Source organism: Choloepus didactylus, chromosome 4 (genome assembly GCF_015220235.1).
Source record: "Choloepus didactylus isolate mChoDid1 chromosome 4, mChoDid1.pri, whole genome shotgun sequence".
Lineage (NCBI taxonomy): Eukaryota > Metazoa > Chordata > Mammalia > Pilosa > Megalonychidae > Choloepus > Choloepus didactylus.
The window spans coordinates 12,207,684-12,232,208 of NC_051310.1; the positions used below are offsets into that span (position 1 = coordinate 12,207,684).

Here is a 24,525-nt window from a genome sequence, read left to right on the forward strand (position 1 = left end):
ATCTTTACGAGTTATTTACGCTGATTCTCTGGAGCCAGATTTAAGTCCTCAGCTCCTGCTAGGTGGAGCTGAAAAATGGTTTCTCACAGTGCCCGGAAGCAAGTTGTTGGAGTTGTTAGTCTAGAAGTGAAAGAGGCCGGGCCACAGATCCACGTCTCACCTGGCAACACATGGAAACAAACCTTCAGAGACGGTGTGGAGGGTGGAGGAGGGCATCCTGGTGACTTCTCACTCGTGCAGCAGCGTTTGCGACTGTCCTGGTTAAGGACCAGCGGTGATGTTTTAAACAACTAATGGGCTTTTCTTTGCTTTCTCAAGTATGAAGCTTCTGTCCTGGTCTGCGTTTAGATGTTACCCTGGCAGGGAGGACAGACTGTTCCAAGGGAATGCACAGAGAGGGGAGGCTGTTGACGTTCACACTGGATTCTGCAGCCCGACGGCACCCTCCCCAGCCATGCTGCCATCCCAAGAAAAGGATTTTCCAGATTTCTTTTCTTGTCCCTGAGCACATCACCACAGAGCTCCGGGGCCGAGGGGGAAGCAAAAGAACTGCCTGCCACTTCTCCTGCCCCAGGGTTGGGCTGGGATGGAGAGAGAGAGAGAGAGAGAGAGAGAAGGAGGAGGCAGCAGAGTGGCATGGCTCGCCTCCTTTCCCCTTCCGTGCTCAGCGAGAGGAAAGGCAGTGCGGTAAGTGGAAGCAACTTAAAGCAAAAGGAGCCAGGGCCAGGACCCCTGGGACCCTGCCAAAGCCAAAGAGTGGGTGAGGTGACACGGAGAGGTGGAGTCACGTCCCACCAGGGGACAGGCTGGGTAGCAAGTACGCTCCCCCTGCAGCAGAGGTGGGGGTCACACCACCCAGACCCAGACAGCCTCTGGACAATGGGCACTGAGGCTGAGCAGAAGAGGAATCGAGGGGAAGCCGCCTGCAGGTCACAAGGCCCAGAGCACGAGCTGTGGCCACTGCAGACCTGAGCAGCGGAGGCCACAAGGGTCCACGACAAAGGCAGGTAAAGGACAGCGTCAAGAAGGGCAGCAGATCCCAACATCTGCATCTCCAGGGACCAGCCTGAGGCTGGGGACCTCCCTGCCATGCCACAGGGTGTACACCTCACCACCCTGGGGAGTAAGGGCAGCACTGTCCAGGCACAACCATGGGGGACTCACGGGGGTCAGGGGGCTGGGACTGGGGCCCCTGGTTCCCAGAGAGGCCACACCTAAGCTCAGCTGGCCATGGGGCTGATGGCTTCCTTCCCCATCATGGGGCCCTGAACTTCCCAGAAGCCCCAGTCTCCAGGTGCGGGGCAGCTGGCAGGCCCAGAGGTCTTCTGCAAATAGCCGGCACACCCCAGGTATGTGCATCTCTGTTGTTACCCTTGCTCGATGCCTGCCATGTAAGAAGGGAGGCCAGTGGGGGCTGAGGTCCCTCTCCTGGGTGCAAACCCACATGGGTGTCCAGCAGAGCACCCTTCCTGGAACGCAATTCCCTCACTCCTGTCCGGTGTCAACACGGTATCACTCTTAAGCCCTGGTGTGTGGCACACCCTCTTCTACATCCCCAGTTGCAGGCCAGCGGGAGGAAAAGGCTGGCTGAGGAGGAGGGTTTTCTAAAGGACCCACCTGCCAGGCTGCAGAGCTCAATCCAGCCCCCGCTTGCTGGGCCCTTCAGTGACCACCCTCTGGGGGGGGATGTGCGCCACTACCCTGTGCCCCCTTCCATCACCCCCTGTGCAGGTGGGCACGAGTTTCTCTGGGCAGTGGCTCCAACTGGGTGCGACTCTGACCCCAGGGGACGTTCAACAATGTCTGGAGACATTTGTGGTTGTCACACTGGGGGAGGGTGGATGGGTGGAGGCCGGCGTTGCTGCTCAGCATCCTACAACCCAGGACAGCCCCAGGACATTTCTCCATCCCAAAATGTCAGTAGGGCCACGATTGAGTACCCCTGCTCTGGGTAAACCGAAGAGAGGGGCCACGGCCTGCTTCACGGGCCATCTTACATTTTAAAATTGTATTCCAGGCCTCCAAAGGGGTGGCAACAATTTACACTCCCACAACACCCAATTACATCAAGCTTTAACTTCTACCCAAATCAAGGATAACAAAAAATGCTTTCTGTGTTTTATGTAAGAAAGTCTTCCCTACCCTGTCTTTCCTTATACTTTCTTTACAAGCTTTTACAGATTCATTTTTAAGGTCATCCTTTGGTGATTTCTTCTTGTCAACTGTGTGCGAGAGGGAACACCCTCTTCCTATCACTGCTAAATTATCAACCCAACGGGCACCTGCACTGTCCCCTCCTGTGCTCTCTGGTTACAAAGGCAGGAGCAGCTCAGCCGCTTGAACTCTGGCTTCGTCCCTCCCCACTCAAGGGCTCGGCTCCTACTGTCATCTTATGTCACCTCCACGGGCACTTACTTCCTCCCTCTCCTGCATTGCTGCCACCTCCGGCAAAGACCCGCTGTGGCATCCTCCGTCTTTCAAACCTCTCCCCCGCTCCCCGTTCACCTCCTGTTCTGTCTTTTCCAGCAAAGCTTTACCAAGAGCTCACAAGCAAGTCCCTTTTCCTTCTCCCAGCATCTGCTGCTGAAATGGACAGTCACAATTTCTTTCCAAATATGGAAAAATATTAAATGGATAATTAAAATTTCACCTTAACTTTTTGGTGCCAGCTTCTGCCTTGCTACACTTTGAAACCAGTTTAAGGTTGGGTCGAATCAGCACAGAAGTTGACAAGGAGCATTAAAGTTTAATCAACTGGAACTGGGAGGCAACCTTTATGAACTTGCATCACTTTAGAGCACCGAATGACTGAACCACAGGACAAATGCACCCTCCCACCCTCCCCACTGTGCAGATGGGCAGCCGAGGCTCGAGTTGATGGCGTGCCCAGGACTTGATCTATTTGGGACCAAAACGTCAGCAGAACTGATGCCCAGGGGGGATTCCAAGTCCCAGTCCAGCCAGGTTCCCTCGGAGGCTGTCTTAACTGAGCCTGGGGCAGAAGGAGGCTGCCGGCACTTCCAAGCATGGGCTGCACTGGGGGTCCTGGAGGTGCGGCCGGGCACAGGGCTGTGGGAGTGGAGCTGAGGGGGTGTGGGGAGTGGCAGCAGGATGAGGGGCACACAGGGCCCGGCCAGCGGGGCCGGGAGGGGGCATCCAGGCAAGTCACCCTGACTGCAGATTCAAACAGGGCGGGAGGGGACTGCTAACTGAGGACAAAAGGGGAAGGCAGAATGTGTGGGGGCCCAGGGCCCGGTGCCCTCCATCCCCCAAGGAGGCCATACCAGGGCCTGCAAACAGAAGAACAGGTACACAAAGATCCTCACTGAAGGTCAGCAAGGCAGGAGACACAGGACAAGAGGGCACAGGGCCAGCAAGACCTGGAGGAGACAAAAGGATCAGTCAGTGAATCATGGAGGCCCTCGGCGCCCTAACCAAGCTGCACTGGAGCAGGGACAAGGGGTAGGAGAACAAGGCCCAGCTCCCACCCCTCCAACAGAGCAGGCCCTGCCCTGGCCAGCTCAAGCTGCTACCAGGCTGCAGGAGAAGCCCTGTATGGACCAGTGCTGGGTCCTCAAAGGCCACTGCCATTATTTGACCTTGATCCCCCCATCCCTACCCAGCCAGTGCCACAGTCAGACCTAGGGAGCCAAAAACACTGTGTTTGGGCCTGATGACTGCTATTCCAGGCTCTCCGGTCTTGGAAAGTCACTCCACCGCTCTGAGCCTCAGTTCTCTCATCTGTAAAATGGGACTTTACTAGCTATACCTCACAGAATCCAAGCGGAGCTTCCACGATGACTGATACTCAGTGCGAGCCCACACTTTGGGACCTTCCTAAGGGGACCTGCCCAAGTGGACAAGCACATCCAGGGAGTAGGGAAAGTGGGGTCATGGGATGGCTGTGCGAGAGCAACTGGGGGCAGCAGTGAGGGGAAGGGAACCAGCACTGCCCTCCGGGCAGAGGAGCAGGCTCCTGGCTGCGGCTGGTCTCTGCCTCAAGGGGTGCAGGGCCCTGACATACCAGCTCCTGCATCACTCCCCAGGTCAATCATTCCCCACGGGCTGCTGCGACAGGATCAGCTGCTCCGTGGTGTAGACCTGTGGGAGAGAGGGCAGCCATCAGGGCCCGGGGAGGTGCTCTTCTGTCCACTGTGGCCATCTCCTGGGCAGGCTGGCGGCAGAGAGAAGAGGCAGAGCACACCGGGGTCTGTGGACTGCAGTCCTGCGGGGAAGTGTCCCCTCCATCCCTCACCCCGCTTTGCACAAGCACGCCCATGCTCTTAGACCTCAAAGGTCTCCACTGGAGGACTCCTGCTGGCGGTCTTGAATGGGGGCTGGGGAAAGAAGAGGGGAAGATAGGAACCCCTGGGGGCGGGGGGAGAGCGCATGCAGGGGAGGGAGGGCCACCACTGTCACTCCTCGCAACCGTGACCCTCCAGGAGCCCCACACACTTGCCTGGCCGTGGTCCACTATTTCCCAGAGCCTGGAGTCTGTGGCTCGGTACCTTCTCCCAGGGTAGAGCTGCCACATCAGGGGCAGCTGGGACAGGGGCAGCTGGCTGGGGGACATGGGCTCCTGTGGGTGCACTGCTATCTGCCACATGTGGACTGTGACGCGGGGCTCGTGCTGAAGGGACCAGAGAGGAGGGGCACGTCAGGGGCAGGTTTGTCGGTCACAACCAGGGCCCCAGCTGCCCCAGCCAGCCAGGCAGCCACCAAGGGCACCGCGGCAGCTTTGAGAACCCCAGATCCAGCACCCTGGGGGGCCTTGTCTACACCTCTGATGACCGATGCTCTCCTGGCCCCCGCTGGTAAGGTCCTCCCTACCGACCTGCACCCCACCTCACCCCACTGCACCCCCAAATCTTTAGCTGCTGTTTCCAGCCTGTCAGCAATCTTGGGCACTCTGTCTCAGCCATTTTCAGAGTTTTTTTTTTAATCATCTCTTTTTTAAAAACAAGATACCCATGGACCCCAGGATCTGGGGGTGATGGTTGCCCCCTCTAAATATATTGTGGTTTTGATCATAACTTTCACATATTCACTGTAAACATAAAAAGACAATAATAACTAAAAATCTGGCCAGCACAGACAGGTATAAAGATGAAAGGGAAAGTCACCACCAAACTCTACCCCAGACCCCATGTGCTATGTAACACAACGGAGGGTCCTTTTCAGAATTTTCTACGTGAGTGCTTGTCTTTTTTTTCCATTGTGATGAAAAGTCTTGGAAAATGAGGATATTCTTTAGCCCTTCATCAGCTACAACAGTGACCTGAGTCACCGCAAAAGAAATATTTACAGAAAACGTTTGCTGACCCGTACTGTAGATCATGCTTAGGATACTTTTTTTCATCCTAAGATCGTTTGTCAGCATACTGATCTACTTTTCTGAAAAATAATAATTTTAAATAGGGAAAAACTGTTCACTTCTAGGTTCTCCACCCCACTCTCCCCACCCATGGCTGTTACTGGAAGAATCCACTCTTCTCCCATTAAATTGAGGGGTCATTAATAGAAAACATTTTTTAAAACTTACTATAAAATTCTGTGCCCAGAAATTTTTGCATGCTTTCTTTGATATACTAATGGAAAATACTTTTAATGTTCCCCACCAAAATTTTTCAGGATAACCTATTTGAAGCTTGCTAGCAAACATGTTATATATTTTTAAAATGCCAATGAATTATTTACAATGACCTGAACAGCATTTTTTAATACCTGGTTAAGCTCTGACTATATTACATTGAGGTATTCATTTTATCTCTATTAGAGGAGCTATGATTTAAAGCCCTAGGTTGGGTAGCTGTGGTTCCAATACTGAGTGATTACGATACCACTTTGGGAGCTTTTGAAAAATACCAAGTACTGGGCCCCACAAGCCTCCTGAATCAATTTCTAGAAGTGGGATTCAGAAATCTTATTTGTCAGAAGCTCCCCTAGGCCATTCTAGCTGTGAACAATGTCTGTAACTTGCTTGCACAGAGGTATATTATCCCCATTTTGTAGATGAAGAATCTGAAGCCAATGTCACTTTTACTCTGTTGGTCCACCTGCTGCCTCCAGGTTGCAATGCCTTTGCTTGTGTCAAGCCTGCCTTTGTCCTTTTTGGATGAAGTCCTTTTTGGACTTGGAGAACTCTTACTCATCCGGCAGAGCCCAGCTCAAGAGACACCCTATCTGTGAAGCCTTCCCCAAAACCACATCATCTCAGGGTCAGCTTGTGGCCCTACCAGGCAGGGGGTCCTGGGGTCCCAGGTGTGAACATCACTGGGTTCCCAGACCCCTCACAGGCTGAGTCTTCCAGCACGGATGAGAACAGTTCCCTCTTACCCCCACTCCAGGCCTTAATGCAGAATTCCCAGACCACGCCGGCGGGGCAGGGTGCAGCCCTCCCGCATCCCACCCCACCCCCACTTGCCCCAGGACTCACTGTGCTGCCTGGGGAACCCCTGCCCAGAGCGCGGAGGGAAGGACCGAGGCGCACGACCACTGTCACCCAGGTCCTCCCAACCTCGTCCTCGTAGATGCCAGGCCTCCGCACCCACAGGCGGTCTGGGGGCTCCCCGAGGCCCCGAGAAGCTGCCGAAGCCATTGCAAAGCTGCGCGCTGGACGGTGGCGCCCCGAGGCGCGTGCGGGGCGTCCCAACTGCGCAGCCTCCCTGGGAGGGGCAGCTCCCAGGCGGGGCGGGGCCAGCGAGCCGCAGGGGGCGGGGGGAGGCGCCCCGGGGTACAGAGCCCGCCCACCGGGCCTCGCCCCAGGCCTCGGCACCCCGGGCAGGGGCGGATCCCTTTGACCAACCTCCAACTCCCATCCTGTGGTCCCTCCCGGCCTCCTCCCGAGCGCCCCTCCCCAGTTTTCCCCGCAGGCCATGCCCCTGGCATCCCCCACCCGCCCTCACCCCATCTTGGAACTCGTGCCCGGCCCCATGCACACGGATCCTGGGCTGGCGTGGAGTACCCCGCTTTTCCTCCATCCCCGGGGCATTCCTTCCACAGGCCTCCACGTCAGGGCCCATCCCTCTCAGGGACGTTGTTTGACCTAAGAGGCATCCAGAACTGCGAGGCGAGCCCAGTGGACGCTTGTCCCTGGGGGCTCCGGTCAAGGCCCATCCTGGACAGATCAGGCTCCTTCTCAGATAATGAGCCAGGGCCCCAGGGACGTTTAGATCAGCATCATATGAAGTGCAGCCTCAACGAGGGCATGGGAGGGCCTCGGCCGGCCGGAGAGGCCCCCGCGGTGGCTGTGGCCCCAGCGCCAGCCCCGTCCGCGGTCTGGCTCCTCTGACTCGCTCTGCTTTTCCGGGAGGCCCCAGAAGCTAAATGACAAAGCAAGACGCGCTGGCTAAGCACGCTGGGCTTCGTGCTAGTGCACCGTGCATCTGATCCTTTTTCTTGGGAACCTCAAGTATGAGTCTTCTGTTAATGCTGAGAAGGCAGGAGGCGATACGACAAGGCCATTCTTCTGGGAAGAAGGAGAAAAGATTTCGTGGTGGAGATAAGAAAGGATTTCCCGTTGGGTCCCTGGTCTGGCATAAACGGCAGGGAGAAGGCCCACGGTGGAGAACTCCCTGCACAGCCTCCAGAGAGGCCTGAGCTTTATGTTCCAGCAATTCTACCTGGTGTTTTTCCGAGGAACCATTTGGTGTGGGATTGAATGGCCCTCGGAGACCAGGGGCTCCCTTCAGCTCGTTGCCCACCCCCTCCTTTGGCCCTCACGGTGGGTGGGCCTGTATGTGAGCTGTTCGTGTGTCCCGCTGTGGCTCCGTCTAAAGACTGGAGGTCCAGGAGGGCCACGGCTGGGCAGAGCAAGGGGCTGTTTTGTGTGTGAGCTGAGCCGTTGTGTTTTTTTGTTTTTTTTTGTTTTTTTTTTTTACCAAATTGACCTAACAGTTTTTATACCCGAATTTGGGATCTAGTCCTGGCTTTACCTTTAATTTATTGTGTGATCTTAGTCAAATGCCTTACCTTCTCTGGCCTTTGGGTCCCCTAAATGAAAAATGAACGGTCAAAGCCAGATAATCTTTAAAACCTTTTCAATACCCTGCCCTAATCAGTTTTCCTCCAGAGCAGCACTGCCCAATAAAAATTTAATGCAAGCCACATGCAAACATAATTTAAAATTAAAGCAACTTTAAATTTTCTAGTAGCCACATCTTAAAAAGTAAAAATAATATATATTTATATTTCCATATATAATACTTATTTAATCCAATTTATTCAAAATGTATCATTCCAACATATAATCAGTAAAAACAAATAATTGAAATAGTTTACATTCCATTTTTTGAATTAAATCTTTGAAATCCACTGTGTGTTTTATACTAATAGCCTATCTCAATTCAGATGCTATGTTTTCACGGGAAATATTTGATTTGTGCTTGGAGTTCATAAGATGTACAGTTGAAAAAGCAGATCCATGTACCAAACTTTCCGTAGTCACTACCTAACAACTTCTTAGTCACAATACCCACCTTTCAAGTTCAAGAGTCACATATGGCACATGGCAACCACATTAGACAACACCAATTATAGAACATTCCCGTCAGCTCTGGTGTTTCTTCCGAAGGTGAAGGCCGTGGATGACTCTGGTGGGAAAGGCAGGCCTGACCTCAATGGAGGTCTGGGAATCGAAAAAAAAGCCACCACCTCCTGCCCCCCACTCCCCACCCCCCAGGAAGACATGAACAGTAATTTCATTTTCTGCTGCGGGAGCACCTACTGCGGGCCAGGCTGTGTAAAGCACATGATGCATATATGTTACCTCATTTAGTTATTACAGCAAACCTACTTGGAAAGTAGTTCTTTACCCCATTGAATACATAAGGCAACTGAGGCTAAGTGGGGTAAAGGGACTTTCTTAAAGTTGTTTGCTATAGAACTGATGAGCGAAGTGAGGTGTCTCTGGTAACTGAGTTCTCTTTTCTGAAAGTTGGCAAGATTCCTCAAGGGGGACCATGAAATTGCATGAGGAATCAAAGGCTTCTTCTCAGTTCACAACAATAACAAGCCAAATTGAGCTTGTCATTTTCTCTTTGCAAGCACTAAAAAGAATCCACCCCACACCACAGTCGTTAGAGTCATCATTTCTTGCTTAACAGTCAAGTGCAGCAGTGACCGAGGCTCCCACAGCATGTCTTTCAGTTGGCCATCATCACAATCAACCATAGGTGACAGCTGGATTAACTGTGATGCCCCTGCATGCCTCGATGACTGACATACCATTTTTCCTTGGCAAGGAGCTCAGCACTGCACTCAAGCCCAGAGCACAAACAACCCAGTCCCCAAATCCCATCCTTGTCGATCTGGCTACTGAGACCACTCCTGAGGCTGATTCTGTGTCGGTCAAAATCCAATCAGGAGAAAGAAACTACACAGTAATTTGAGCAGGGAAAATTTAATATAAAAAATTATTGACTGTAATAAGGGATAGGAGTAATCAAGGATTAGCTAGTAAGAAGTAAAGGGTACTTGAAAGACTATAGTGAAAACAGATATAAGGAGCCACCACTACACCAAAGGCTGAAATAGAACACCTAAGAAAAGAAAACCCAGCAAGCAGAACTTGCTGGAAATCTACCCTCTGGAACTCACTGCAAAAGTGCCCTGTAGGGTGCCAGGGAAAGCTGCTCGTGAGGAGGTGTCTTATTGGACAAAACAGCCCAAGGAGGGGAGGGAGGCTCCCAGGTGTGTGCTGGCTGCTGGGCACTGCACTTCAGTGCTAGAGAAGGCAGGTGCACTGCAGAAGTGGGCACTGCAGAACCATGTATGCTACAAGAATCCTGTGCTGGAAAAGTTGCCCATGCTGCAGGGGCCAGGTACTAAGGAAGTCACCTGTGCTGCAAGAGCCAGGCATTTGGGGAGCCAGGTGAACTGCAGGAGCCCCGTGCTATAGAAGCTGCTCATGCTGCAGGAACATGGTGCTAGAGAAGCCACCTGAGCCAAGGCAGCTGAATGGTGGTCAAGCTGTCCTTGCTGTAGGGAGCCTGCTGCCCACAGAGCACACAAGAACCCATAATGAAACCCTTTCTCCTGTGACATCTCTCCTGGGCTGTCTACTGACAAAGCTTACATCCTACCAGCTGGCAAAGAAAAACATTGAAAGGGCCCAGAAGCATTTTGCAGAACAGGCAAAAGGGGTGCATTTAGGGTGGAGAGATGCAATAAGTTGATAAGCAGTAGAGGAAGTTAGAACATCTCTCTGAGATTTTGACGGGATTCTAAAGTGAGAATGGCTGAAAGGACGGACCCTGAGACTGGAGTTTCAACAGCATCTCCTCCTAGCTCTCAGCTCTCGGTAGTACTCCAGCATTTCATCCGATTCAGGCTTATCGCCTCTGACAGGCTGCTTAACTTCTCTGGATCTGAGTTTCTTAGTAAATAAAATCCTGGGAATGTGCTCCCAGTTCCTCAAATCAAGAGGATTACTGCCTTTCTTCCTGAGCAATTAGATGGATTAACAGCGTGAGCACTGGTACTTTCTAACACCACATGCTTTTACAATAGCCAGAGGTGGCAGAGGATAAATGCTGATGGAAAGTAGCTGGCACATCCGTTTTGGGCATTGTAGTGAATAAAAAAATTCTGCAATGAACTCTCACTACAAAACATCCTGTGGGCATTGTAGTGAGTAAAAAAATTCTGCAATGAACTCTCACTACAAAACATCCTGAAATGCTGTATGTTCTCCTAAAAGTATCAGTAGACTTACAAAAAAGTAAAGGAACTACTGGCCAAAACCGGAGAAAGAAGAAACAACTGAAAGCAGAGTGGTATGAGAGGGCTGAAGCTGGGGTGCCCAGGGGAGAATTTACCCCTACCTGGAGCCTAGAGTTGTGAATTATTAAGAGCACCAAGGGGGGGTGGGGTGGGGGGAGACAAGGTCTTAGGCTCCATAGAAGTTAGAAGGTGGAACCAAAACCCTTGAGGCTGCTCCGAAGGCCTATACTCTCATGAATGGTAGGCTGGCAAAAGAGTCAATAAGAAAAATTACTCTATCTTGGCCTTGGCTCCCTATAGGAAAAGTAATATTTAAAGCCTGCCCTGAGAAGTCAGAACCATTGGCCTACCTTTAAGTGTTTTGGGGTTGACATTAAGTAGTATTGTGGATTGAAGGAAGGAAGGAAGAAAATGAGTAAATTTGTCACTAACCAGCCTCCATTAAAATAAACACTAAAGGAATATCTTCAGACATAAGGAAATGACTCCAGACATAAGCATGAAAATGTAGGAAAGAATGAAGAGAATTGCAACGAGTAAATATGTGGGTAAACATGAATAAATTGTCACTGTACAAAAGCATGATAATGACTTGTGAAGTTTGATATGTGTAGAATTAAAATGCAGGTGATTTCTTAACTGCATATATTGTACTTATCAGCTCCAGAATGCCCATTTGATTCTTTTTTTAATAGAGTCTAACTTTCTCTGATAATCTCCACCTTTTTAACAACCATTTTGTTCATCATTCTACTTCCTTAGATATCTTAATCACATTTATTGTAGAATTCTTTTCTGATAACTCTGTCTTACCTGTGGGTCTGCTTCTAGTATCTGCTTTTCTCTTGATTTTCAGTTATAAGGTCTTGTCCCTTGGAATACTCTTTTAATTGAATGCTAAATATTTTGTATTAAAACACAGCAAAGTCTCTAAATAATGTTTTTTCCCCAAAAAGAGTTTACCCTTTTCTCCAGCAGGCACATAGGCTGAGACATTAAACATCTCAAAATCCAACAGGGACAGAAGTGAATTGAGGTTAGGGTGCAGTTCTGTAATAACCAGTCTACCTCTAGTTGGCTCCCATCCTGGATCCTGGAGCCCCTGACTGGATCTAGCCCAAATCTCACCCTCTAGCCTGTGCTCTTCCTGGAGTGTGGCTCTCAGTGAAGAGTTTGGTTAAGTCTTTGTCTAAGCTCCAAGAGACTCTAGGGAATTCTACTCTGACTTTATGGAGGCTTTTGGTTTGCTCTTTAGCATCCTGCCCTGCACTGCTTCAACTTACAAAATGTCTTTGGGGACAACACTCCAGCCATGTGTTTGAGATGCCTCAAATCTCAAATTTTGTCTAGCTGTATACATAATCAGCAAGTGTTTCCTGAGAAAAAGCAGTTGAGAGTGGCTGGTATCAGTTCATTGCTCCTTCCAGGGCTCTCAGCTCTTTCTAGATTGTTCTCAGGAACTCCACCCCTTGGGGAGTATTTGCCTTCTCAAAAGATTCCAGAAAATTCCACTTGGCTTTTCAGAGGTCTTCAGCTTAGTTCTTTAGCCTCTCATTCCACACAGGTTCGTAATTTAAAAATATATATATATCTTGAGGCAGAATCTGACAGGGTATTCAAGCCCCTCAAGCCCAATTTTGTCACTGCACAGGAGCCCCTGACTGGATCTAGCCCAAATCTCATCCTCTAGCCTGTGCCCAGAATCATCAAATGACCCAAAGGGAAAAGCCTCTGCAGATGCTTGCCTTCATCAGAATGTTAGGTCCTCTAGTTCTTGTTGCTTCCACAGCTCCCTGATGCCTTTGAAATTACAATTTTAATTTTTGTCCAGATTCTCTACAGCTTGACAGTAGCATTGGCCTGCTGCAAACTTCTCCATCTTTTCCTGAGTGAGGGAGGGTTTGCTTAAAGGCAGAAGGGATTAAAACATGTCTTTGTGCCAATGGAAATGATCCAAAAGATTGGAAAGAATGATGGCAGGTGAGTTATAAACTGAATTAAAAAAATGTTCTTGAGGCAAGAAGGCACAGAGGCCAAAGCACAGGTGGATGGATTGGCTTTGAAGAGTGGGCGGGCTCTTTTTCCCTTCGTTACTGATGGGAACAATGAAAAGAGGGGTTAGAGGTATATAAGTGTTACAGATTACTTGGGTGGGGGGTTCCCTTCTTCCACCTTTCACAAGATAAAATTATGAATGGCCTAACCTCAGAAAATAAATATATGAAAGTTTTAAGAGACAGTAACAGTAAGAACATGTATCTTCTTGGATTGGGATGACCCTCTTAAAGATGATATACAAAGCAGAAGGTAAATTGAAAGCCCTGTTAATTTTGAGATGGTCAAAATTATAACTTCTAATGACAATACATTAAATAAAAATATAAGACCTACATCTGAGAAAATATTAACAATATGTAGCAAAGTATTAGTCTCCAGAATATATAAAGAACTCTTACAAATCAATAAGTAAAAGAAGCAACCCATTGGAGAAATGAGGAATGGCTAGAATAAAGTCACAGAAGAGGGAATGCAATATTGCCAATTGTAATACAGTCAATTGCTGTATGAGAAGACACTCAATCCACCTGAAATCAAGAAAATGCAAACTTTTAAAATGAGATACATTTTAAAAATCTATAATATGGGGGGGAAACCCCAAAGTGCTTGGTAATATCAAGCATTAGCAAGTGTGTAATTTGCCTTACTGATCTGGCTCTTTTTTCTGTTAGGTAGGGGTGAGCTGGAAGAGGCCCCTCTACCCATTGCCACCCTGACCGGTCAGTTTCCCCAAAACTAGCACACTAGACTGGGCAGGCGAATGCAAGCTGTTTAATGAAGGTTGGGTAAGGGTCAGAAGGAAAATTTTGATGCAGAAGAGATAAATATTAGAGTTTCAGAGAACTTTCCTTTGATGTTTTCAAGACAAAACCTCTAGAACTTAAGTCTCCATGAGCAAAACTTCCCTAAGGACTGTCCCTCCAGTCTCTTAACCTGTCTGCCCACAGGATAAGCATCCATTTCTCAAGTCTCCCACTTGGATATTTTCTACCCTTGCTCACAGGCGAGCCCCTTCCTATGACCCCTCCCTCCCCCATGCCACCTCCCAGTCTATGCCCTTGATCTAGAGCAGGGTTCAGACTTCAGCTGGGTAGGTGCTGCCAGGAGGGTGTGGCCCAGCGTTACCTACTTGGGAAAGGGACAGAGGTACCATTGGATGATGGGCTCCAGTCAGCTAGCTGAGGGCAAGCCTGGCCTTTCCTATTCAGGCTTCCTCATCAGCAAGAAATGTGAGCATGCCAGTTCTTTCCATAATAACTCTATAATGTTGGCACTTCTCCCAAGGACAAACATTTTTTTCCCCATGGGACACAACAATTTACAACCAAACTAGCACAGTGCTGATCTTCCCCTTGTGAATTTATTGGCAGAGGGGCTTTTAATGACAATTTCTTCCCTGCTCCAGTTAGAAGGAGGGGAGGGGGAAGACTTCGGTCATCTTTAATGGCAGATCTTTGTTGGCAGAGGACCAAGAGTTACATTGGGTTCATCCATTTATTTTCCCTCTCCATGAAAAGGGAGAAAGAGGGTGGCAAGGGTGCCCAGTCCTCCAGCCACGGTCATAATGTTTCCATTAGACAATGCAGCACCCAGCCCCTGCCAGGCATTCCTTCCTCCCCTTCCATCAGAAAGGATGTCTCCCGCCATCTTGTTTGCTCTTCTGTTGTAGCATCTGTCTCACTTGGCCCTAACTTACGGTTTGTGGGTTTGTACTACCTGGATAGGATTTCAGGCTCTATATCTCTATCCCTTCTAGTTTCTGACTCCTTAGCAAAAAGGTGACCCAGGGTACATGAAAGCATGTAGCTGTCAAGCAGTCTCTTGAATCCAAAGCTTAGTTCTACCACCACTTACTAGTTGTGTGACCTTGAGCTTACAACATAATTTTTGAGCTTCCTTTGCCTCATCTGTGACATGAAGGTGATCTCTATCTTCTTAGGCTGTTGTAGAGAAAGTCATAATGTTTGTAAAGTTCCTGGTTCGTGGTAAGTCCTCCGTCAATGGCAATTTATCAACTGGGAGCAGAGACAATTCCTTATTCATCTCTGTGTCCCCGGCATCAAACCCAGTGTCAGAAATGTATAAAAGCCTGACGAATACTTCCTGGATTGAAGTGGCCTTCAGTCAAATTGTTTCCTGGTTCAAAACAGTTCCAGCCAAGTCCAGCGTGAACCCGGCGGTGAGACTCCCTTCCTGCCAACTCCTCATAGAAAATGCTCTCAAAAATAAAAGTGCCCACAGCAAAAGCCAAGGCCCTGGGTATTAAATGTTTGTAATGAAATGAGAGGTCTGAGGGGTCAGGAGAGGCAAAGCATCATCCAGCCCAGATGGTCCCCCAGGGCCTCTGTAATTTTGATGTCTCTTTTTTAAGGTCTGCTTTGTGACTGGCCTATTTGGGTTAGCAGACTTCTGAGGCGAGTCTTGCCATCTGATTGGCCGTGGAGACTGCCCTGTGCACCGGGAGCTTTTCCCGACTGAGCTATAAACTGCACAGGGCTCCCCTCTGTCATCCCTCCGCAGCCTCTCCCTGTGGCTCTTTGGGCTGAGATTTTAAATAGTTCTGCATTTAATCCATCAGAATGACCCAGAAGGAAGCAATTGGCTGTAAGTGGGTCATTCCCAGAAGCATGGTGGCAGCCTTCTGATGATGAAGAAATTGGGTCTTTAAGTTGGGGTGAGGGCAAGGGAGCTAGCATGTGTGAAGCGCTCCCCAGGTGGAATGAGCTGAGCTCTTACCCCCATTTTAGAGATGAGCAACCAAAGCTCAGAAGGTTTTCATAACTTGGACAAGACCACAGGGCTGCTTGCTGGTGAAGCTGGAATCTGAATCCAGTGTATCTGTTTCCAAAGCCTTTACTCTCTTCCACAGGAACATGGTGAGTTGTGGGATACTGATTACGTGCTTCAACTTGGCGGGCCTGGGCCAGGGGACCGGATCCGCCCCTGGGGAGGGTGGTGGGCACGGGCGACAGCGCCCTCCACAGCCCCCCAGGCCTGGGAAAGTGAGGCCGGAGGCAGGCCCCATTTCCTCACCCAAAATACCACTGTTGGGAGAGGCTTGCCGGAGGGAACCGCCTTTTCCCCACCCCCTTATCTTGCCCCTGACACTCCCCATTGCCAGAGCAACTCCCCCACCGTCAGTGCGCATGCGCAGTTACCAGAACAACTCCCGCCCCTTGTCTATCAACCTCCGCGCCCTCTCCGAACCAATCCAAGCCTTTGACCTCTACAGCTACCCCGCCCTCTAATCGCCCAATATAAGCTTGTGCTCTCCCCTAATAAAGGCTCTTGGTTTTCTTCGATGACCCAAAAAGAACCGTGTCCCTCCTGTTCCTTTCTCGCCGCCCTCCATACCTTGCACGCCCCCCCGCCGGGGACCTGGCCAAGTCTCCCGCCTCGCCTTCGCCTCCGGGAAAGAGCCCCTGCCGCCGGTACCCTCTGAGCAACGCCGAGAGCCGAGGGTTCAGCAACCGGCCGCCCCCCCCCCCAGACGAATCAACTGCGACCGCAACTGGCGCCCAACGTGGGGCCGGTCCTCTCCACGCAGCGGTCCAGTAAACCACCCGCTCGCCCGGACGCCTCTCCAACTCCCCTTCTCCTCGCCTGCAAGGTAAGGGCCGCCTCTCCCTCGCCGCCCCGCGGAGCCGCCTCTCCCTCGCCGCTCCACGTCCGGAGCCGCCTCTCCCTCGCCGCTCCGCGCCCGGGCCGCTCCTCCTTTCCCGTATTAACCCGGCTTTGCCCCCGACTACCTTTCGTCCTCTCTTCCTATGTCCCTCATTCCTCCTGACACTCTTCCTCCAGACACTCTCCCTCTTCCCCTCCATTACTTTGCTGTAGCCCTTTGTGTCTTTATCTCTTTGTTTGGCGCCCTCTGCCTCTTTGCAACCGCCCCCCCAGACTGCTCACGCTGCCACAGGGTCCTGCTTTCTGCTCTCGCCGTCTCCTTCGGCCTTGCGGCCACGATTTATCTCATTTTCTTCACTCACTAATTAACCCCTCCTTTTTTTTCTTTTTTCCTCTTTTCTTCCTTCGCTATGGGTAATCGTCTATCAGCACGACAAACACCCCAAGTTCGTGCTTTGGCGGGTCTCCTAGACACACACCGCTGTAAAGTGTCTGTCCGGCAGCTGCAAGTATACTGGGACCTCCTGCTGCCCTTTAACCCATGGCTCACCACTTGCCATCTTTGGGACCCTGTTACTTATGATCACCTTATTGATCGGGTCACCAACGCCATGGAACATGAGGGCAAGCGCTTCCCTCCCGGTTTGCTCCCCACCTTAATAACCGTCCGCTCCTGCCTTCAAGGCTCCTTCCCCCCTGATCGAGGCCCCATTAAATCCAAGGAGGCCCTATCAACCCAGTCAACAGATTCAGATAGCAATAATAATTCAACTCATGACTCGGACACGGAGTCCTTGGTCGAGCAGCTTAACAACGCGCTCGACGTGACTCCCAAAAAACAAAATAACACTGCGCCATGCCAAGATGGCGAACTTCCTCCTTCTTCTTCTATCGAGGGGAAGAAATGCTCCGGCGATGACGTCAGCCTTAAGCTGGGTCAAAAGCCGCATGCGCTTTACCCCGCCCTTCCGCAGGGCGGAGTTAGTCCGCCATCTTATGCCTTAGACCCCGCCCTTTCACAGGGCGGAGCTAGTCCGCCATCTTATGCCTTAGACCCCGCCCTTTCACAGGGCGGAGCTAGTCCGCCATCTTGTGCCTTGGACCCCGCCCTTTCACAGGGCGGGGCTGGTCCGCCATCTTGTGTCTTGGCCACGCCTACCGCGCCGCCATCTTGCAACGCTTGGGGCCTCCCACTTCCGCCTCCCCCTTCGGCTAGCTTCCCCTCGGAGCCGCTACCAGCAGCTGCCGCCGCTCCTTCCACCCTGCCGACTAACAACCCCTGGCTGCCTTCTACACCTCAAGGCAACCCTTGGGGCAACGCTCCCCCTACCCCCACTCCCGCGCCAAGCCCTCTGCAAGCGCGTCCTCCTTTCTCTCGTGCCTTTCGCTGCTTTCCTCTTAACCTTACCCCCACACCACAGAAAACGTATGACTGGTATCCCATTGACTCTGATACTATTAAGCAGCTTCGCAGGGCCGTCAAGGAGGACGGATTAGGTAGCCCATACGCTTCCCAAATACTGCAGGATCTCGGCATGGACTTTTGCATCCCCCAAGACTGGGCCTCGCTTGCCCGTTCCATTCTTAACCCCGGCCAGTTTGTTGATTGGCGTGCTCACTTCCAGGCAGAGGCAGCTAAGCAAAGTGAGCAAGACGCAGCCACTGGAGTCTATCATCCCCCCGAAGCCTATCTAGGCACGGGAGCGTTTCTAAATGCGTCTGCTTATATTAATGTCCCTGCTGCCTTCTGGACTGTCCTCAGAGGCATCGCCTTACGCGCGTTTGCCAACTGCTCTGCCCGTCGACCTGACAACTTTACCAAGCTCCTCCAGAAGCCAAACGAACCTTTCGCCACCTTCGTATCCAGAGTCGAAGAAACCTGCGCTAGAAAAGTTAGCAACCCCCAAGCCCAGCTAGCTCTCACCCGGGAACTCATTCTAGAAGGGGCTAACCCCCCCTGTAAGCAAGCCATTCTCCCCTTGCGGGAAAAAACACTTAATGACTGGGTTCTCGCCTGCAGCGCCTTTGACCCAGCTGCCGCGTCCCTAGCCCAGGCTGTCTCTGGTGCTGTCACTGCCGCCTTAGCCGCCACCACCGGTTGCTTTAAGTGTGGGCAGAGCGGTCATTTTGCCCGGGAGTGCCCCAATGCGGAGGTCAAACGCCCGCCTTACATGCAGCGCAATGGGCGCCCTCCTCCCACTCCCTGCCCACGCTGCCAACGTGGCTATCACTGGGCGCGCGATTGCAAGAGCAGGCCCAGAGATCTTAGCAAGGATAGCTTAAAAAACCTCTACTATCCATGGTGCCCTGACGGCAGTCAGCGCCAGGGCACTGAGCACGCTTTAAACTCCAAGCGGGGCAAGCCTCAGCCCCGCCCCTAAGAGGCAGCGTGCCGGCCGGTTCTAATAAAATTAATCATTTCACCGGCAGTAAAACGCTTCTCTGGACAGTCCCTATCACTCCAGAAAAGCCTACTCGTAAGTTAAGAATAGAGGGGCAATGGTACACGGGCACGCTCGATTCAGGGGCAGAAGTCTCTTGCATGCCCGCTCAGTATGCCACCATGTGCATGGTTCTCGATGGTCCCTCGGTAGTGGGAGCCACCGGTACCTCCACCTCTCTTCAGGCCATAGGGCCCATTAAGTGGGAGGATGAAGAGGGCCACTCAGGCACCTTCCGCCCGTTATTTCTGCACACCATAGACCAAATTTTATGGGGCCGTGATATCCTTGCCGCTTTTGGGGCAGTGCTTACCACGCAGCCCCCCCCAATAATGTGCGCCACTGCTCGTTTAACACCTCCAGCGCCCGTTCCTCTGCGATGGGATACTGAGGAACCTATATGGGTGGAGCAGTGGCCCCTTCCCACGCACAAATTAGTTGCACTCCAAGCCCTTGTTCAAGAACAATTAGACGCAAGCCACATAGAACCTTCTACTAGTCCCTATAATTCGCCAGTATTTGTTATTCATAAAAAAGCCACAGGGAAATTTAGGCTCCTCCATGATCTGCGGGAGATCAATAAGCATATTCTTCCCATGGGTTCCCCGCAGCCTGCACAACCCCCCTCCTTTTCTTTTAATGCCTCTAAACTGTTTCTTCCCGAAACCTTTGCCCCCGCCAATAGCGATTCTGGTAGTTCTAGAAGGGGAGGCCGAGTTGGAGTACGCAGTAACAAAAATCTAGACCAGTATTACATGTGCCCATCCTCAAATCCTGGAAAATCGTACTGCAATTCCCCCAACGAGTACTACTGTGCATACTGAGGGTGTGAAACATTGGCCACTAATTGGAAGCCTCCTGTTCCTAATCAATACCTTACTTTAAAGTGGGCCCCTACAGGGTGCAAACTCCCCACAGTTAACTGGCTCGGCCAAGAAAGCGAGGGATCCTGCACACATCTTAATCTTACAGTGCAGCTCCCCACTGATCCCTCATGGTTACTCGGTCGAACCTGGGGCTTCAGAATCTATTTGGAAGGAGTCGACCCAGGTTCCCTTATTTTGATAAAAAAGGAAGCTGTACTAAAAAACCTCTCTGCCATTGGTCCCAATAAAATCATTAACCCCCTTTTTCCACAGCCCTCCAGCCGCACCTCAGCTCCAACCAGCCGCACCTCAGCTGCAAACAACGCATCGCCAACCCCACCACCCCAACCTTTCCTATCACCCTCTCGTTACTCCTCTCCCCTCCTCGGCCTTATCCAAGCGGCCTTCACCTCGGTAAATTCCTCCCACCCCAATCTTACCTCCTCTTGTTGGCTTTGCCTCTCCACTCCTTCCCCCTGTATGAGCCAATTGCCTCCAACCTCTCCTTTTCAGAAAACACAGAGGACAGCCCCTCGGAATGCAATTGGAATACCTCTGCCATCCCCCTAACCTTTCATTCAGTCTCCTTTACAGGAAAGTGCATCCGCCCTCGCTCAAGTAACTCTCCCAACCTCACAGCTTGTGCCAACTACTCATCTCCCAGCAGCTCTGCCAAGTTTCTTATTCCCCACAACTCCTCCCAATGGCTCTGCTCCTCTACAGGACTTACCCCCTGCCTTAACGTGCAAACCCTCAATACAACTAATGAAACTTGCCTCCTAATTGTCCTTATCCCTAGGGTCCTATACCACAGCGAAGAAGACTTCTTCCTCCGCCTGGAAAGAACTGCAGCTCCTGCCCCTCTGCAAAAGCGAGAGCCCATCACCGCCCTCACGATTGCCTCCCTCCTAGGTCTTGCAGGCGCTGGCACCGGAATCGCTGCGCTAGCCAGTCAAGGCTCCGCCCTAACTCACCTCCGGGCGGCCGTTGACGAGGACATTCGTCACCTACAAAACGCTATTTCCCATCTTAAAAATTCTGTTAACTCCCTCTCTGAGGTCGTGCTCCAAAACCGCCGAGGTCTCGACCTTCTTCTCCTCAAAGAAGGAGGCCTTTGCGCCGCTCTAGGAGAAGAATGCTGTGTTTATGCCAATTTCACAGGTCTCGCCGAAGACAGCCTAAAGAAAGTCCGAGAGGGACTAGAACAGCGCAAAAGGGACCGTGAAGCTGCCAACTATTGGTCCCACATCTTTACCTCCCTCCTCCCTTACCTCCTCCCCCTCATAGGCCCCCTACTAATAATTATTCTAGCTCTCACCCTAGGACCCTGGGTTATCCGCAGACTTCGCCAACTTGCTAAAAGCCAGGCCAATACCAATGCTGTCCTCTCATCATTTGTGCAAGTCCAGTATCAACAACTTGCCTCCACTGAAGAAGCTAACCCTCCGCCGCGTCGCCACCCTCGTCCATCCCGCAAGCAGCGAGGCCCTTGTCGAGCGCCCGGGCGCCACACCAATGTCAAGCTCCAACCTCGCTGAGCCACCGTCAACCCCTTTTCCCCTCCCCGGCCTCCCCCTTCCCTCATCCCTTAGCGGACCTCTCCGGCAAGCTTCTTCCTTTAATTAGAAAAGAAGGGGGAAATGTGGGATACTGATTACGTGCTTCAACTTGGCAGGCCTGGGCCAGGGGACCGGATCCGCCCCTGGGGAGGGTGGTGGGCACGGGCGACAGCGCCCTCCACAGCCCCCCAGGCCTGGGAAAGTGAGGCCGGAGGCAGGCCCCATTTCCTCACCCAAAATACCACTGTTGGGAGAGGCTTGCCGGAGGGAACCGCCTTTTCCCCACCCCCTTATCTTGCCCCTGACACTCCCCATTGCCAGAGCAACTCCCCCACCGTCAGTGCGCATGCGCAGTTACCAGAACAACTCCCGCCCCTTGTCTATCAACCTCCGCGCCCTCTCCGAACCAATCCAAGCCTTTGACCTCTACAGCTACCCCGCCCTCTAATCGCCCAATATAAGCTTGTGCTCTCCCCTAATAAAGGCTCTTGGTTTTCTTCGATGACCCAAAAAGAACCGTGTCCCTCCTGTTCCTTTCTCGCCGCCCTCCATACCTTGCACGCCCCCCCGCCGGGGACCTGGCCAAGTCTCCCGCCTCGCCTTCGCCTCCGGGAAAGAGCCCCCGCCGCCGGTACCCTCCGAGCAACGCCGAGAGCCGAGGGTTCAGCAACCGGCCGCCCCCCCCCCCCCAGACAAATCAACTGCGACCGCAGTGAGTATTCTGCAAAACTCTATCAATTGATGGATAGAAATTAGGCTAGTGTTTGTGAGCTGGGTACACAGGCCCTGGTAACTCAGCAAGCTGCTCAAGTGACATTGCCAAATACTAATGACTCATGTAATCCCTGCAGAGCATCTGGGGCCTGACTGCAGGCTACTCCATCATAACGAAGCTGCCTCACCTTATTTAAACTCAGGACCTATCGGTTGCAACTTGGGTAGGAGAAGTTCTGGGCATGAGACAGAGAGGACCTTGTTACACAGATGCAATGGATGGAGCGCCTAAGGTGCAATGACATGGTTATGGTTCCGTGGAGATCTCAGGGTCCAGAAATGCCAACTGATATCTGGCTTTTGGGAGAGGAGAAGGATTAAACCGTCTCCCCATCTCCACTATTCATTCAAATATTGCGAAGACTGTCCCATCCTAAAAACCAAGCCTTCCTGCCACCATGTTTCTGTGTTGAAGATAAGTATGCAAGGTAAAAACAGACTCTGGAGCCAGATTTCCTGTGTTAAATCCCTGCTCTGCTATTTACTAGCCTTGTTAACTCAGCAAATTACTCACCTATCTGATATGTGTAATGAGAATAGTATCTACTTCGCATGTTGTCACAAGGATTAAATGAGTTAATATGTGCCCAACACTTAGAACAGTGCCTGTACATAATGGTGCTGGAGGTGGCACCTATTATTACTGTACCCATGCTAGCTCTCCAGCCTTCCCTTTACACAACACCTTCTATGCTTGCTTCTGACAACCCCCTAACCCACCACACCCCACACCCTCTACTGAAACCGCTTTACTGAAGGTCCCCAGGGGCCCCTTCATCCTAATGGTCTTGGATTTGTCTGTTGCAAACTATTCCTTCTTACCCCAAGGCAGGGAAGGTTTTTCTTAGGGTCAAAGGAATTAAAACATGTCTTTCAGCAGACACCATCTGACATCTGCAGCATTTGACACTAGATCATTTGTACCTCTCAACATTCTCCAGTTATCCATTCGGTTTCCCTGTCTTGAGACTAGTGATTCTCACCTTTTGACTTAAGTATGTTTAAAACGTTAGGTGGAATTGAAACTAGCCGTCATACCTCTCCTAAGATTTTCCCCCTAAACTTATGACATCAGTGTGCATGCACACACACAAACAATTTGCCTTTCTCATCAAAGAAATGTAAGCGTTTCACTGATTTGGGGATCTGGCTAATGAAGGCTGAGCATACAGAGCAGAAGATACGATCATTCAATAGCTGTCCACCTTTATCCACCAAGCGGGGCCCCCTAGCATGCAGGAACACAATCAGCAGGGATTCCTCCAGCACTCCTGTTTTCAGTACAGGGTCTGCTCCAGGAGAGGTGCAGGCCCTGGGGTCAAGCAAAAGTGACCAGCAGCCCCCAAACACACACAGAGGGGACATACAGTCAAGTCCCCTGCACTGTGACCTGCCTGGCCCATGATCCTTCACACCTTCTCTCCCAGTGTCTAGAGCCACTCACCCCCTTGCTCTGGTCCAATGCTAGAGAAGAGGGGATACATTTAGGAGGCCTAGTCCAGTACCCCTGAGGACTCAGCCTCTCTGTTGGCCACACTTTGAACACGAAGCCCAACCCCAGAAACTAGGGTCCCCGCCCCTGCCCCACACCCACTCCCTCCACTGCAGAAAATCTGCCTTAGTTTTGACAGTGCAAGGAGCACCTTCCATCCCCAAACTCAACCCCTGCCAAACACACAAACATACACACTCATCCTTTGCAGAAAGAAACTGGAGCCCTGAACTAGGCTTTGCCTCAGGCCCTGCTTCTGCATTACACATCTCCCTGAGGCTGAGTGGGTGGATGGGGACTGCATCTTCTTGGTGTCCACAGTAGGCCTGACACATGCCAGGTGCTTGGTCAATGACAGGGGGACCGAATTCTAAATGCTGACAGCCCCATGCCAGCCACAAGACAGGATGTAAAGACCAGTGAAAAGAGCATGTCCTTGAGAATGAGACACCCAAACTTGAATTTGAGTTCTGAAACTTACCAGATTTGGGGGGTTGAACAACGTGCTTGACCTCTTTGAGCCCCAGTTCCTCAAGGTCGTGAGGATTGGAGGTGACATATGGAAACACAGGCTGTGATAACGCCAGGCCTGGAGGTGCCCCCAGTGAATGGTGCTGTGGAAACAGAATATTCTACACTCCCCGTCCCATTTTGAGAAGGGAAAATATATCAGACAGAGTAATTTTCCTTTAGAAGGGAAATGTCTGTAATTGAAAGAAACCATGAAGCATTTATTCAGACCTTTGATTACTCAAGTGCAAAAATGGTGTCTCTGCTCTGGACTATTGGCAGGACCTTCTGGATTACAAAGCTTGTTACCTGGACTATGTGAGATGACAGTCAAAGTCTCAATTCAGATTGCATTTTACCATATTTGGATTTTTTTATGGATTTTCACCCTCCTTGAGCTTCCTGACACTCAAGGTCCAGGAATGCTAGAGATTTCTCTGCTATGTATAGAGTCTGTCTTTATCTTAAAAAAATATATA

The 24,525-nt window shown here is 51.2% G+C and overlaps 1 protein-coding gene across 1 annotated transcript; it reads right to left on the bottom strand.

The window, feature by feature from the left end:
- Nucleotides 1-4,047: 4,047 nt before the first annotated feature.
- On the bottom strand, nucleotides 4,048-6,598 carry TCL1B (TCL1 family AKT coactivator B). The gene is made up of 3 exons (XM_037831570.1): nucleotides 6,437-6,598; nucleotides 4,460-4,630; nucleotides 4,048-4,101 (listed from the first exon to the last, which is right to left on the bottom strand). Exons 1-3 carry the CDS (start codon nucleotides 6,596-6,598, stop codon nucleotides 4,048-4,050), a joined length of 387 nt encoding a protein of 128 aa, XP_037687498.1.
- Nucleotides 6,599-24,525: the final 17,927 nt, after the last annotated feature.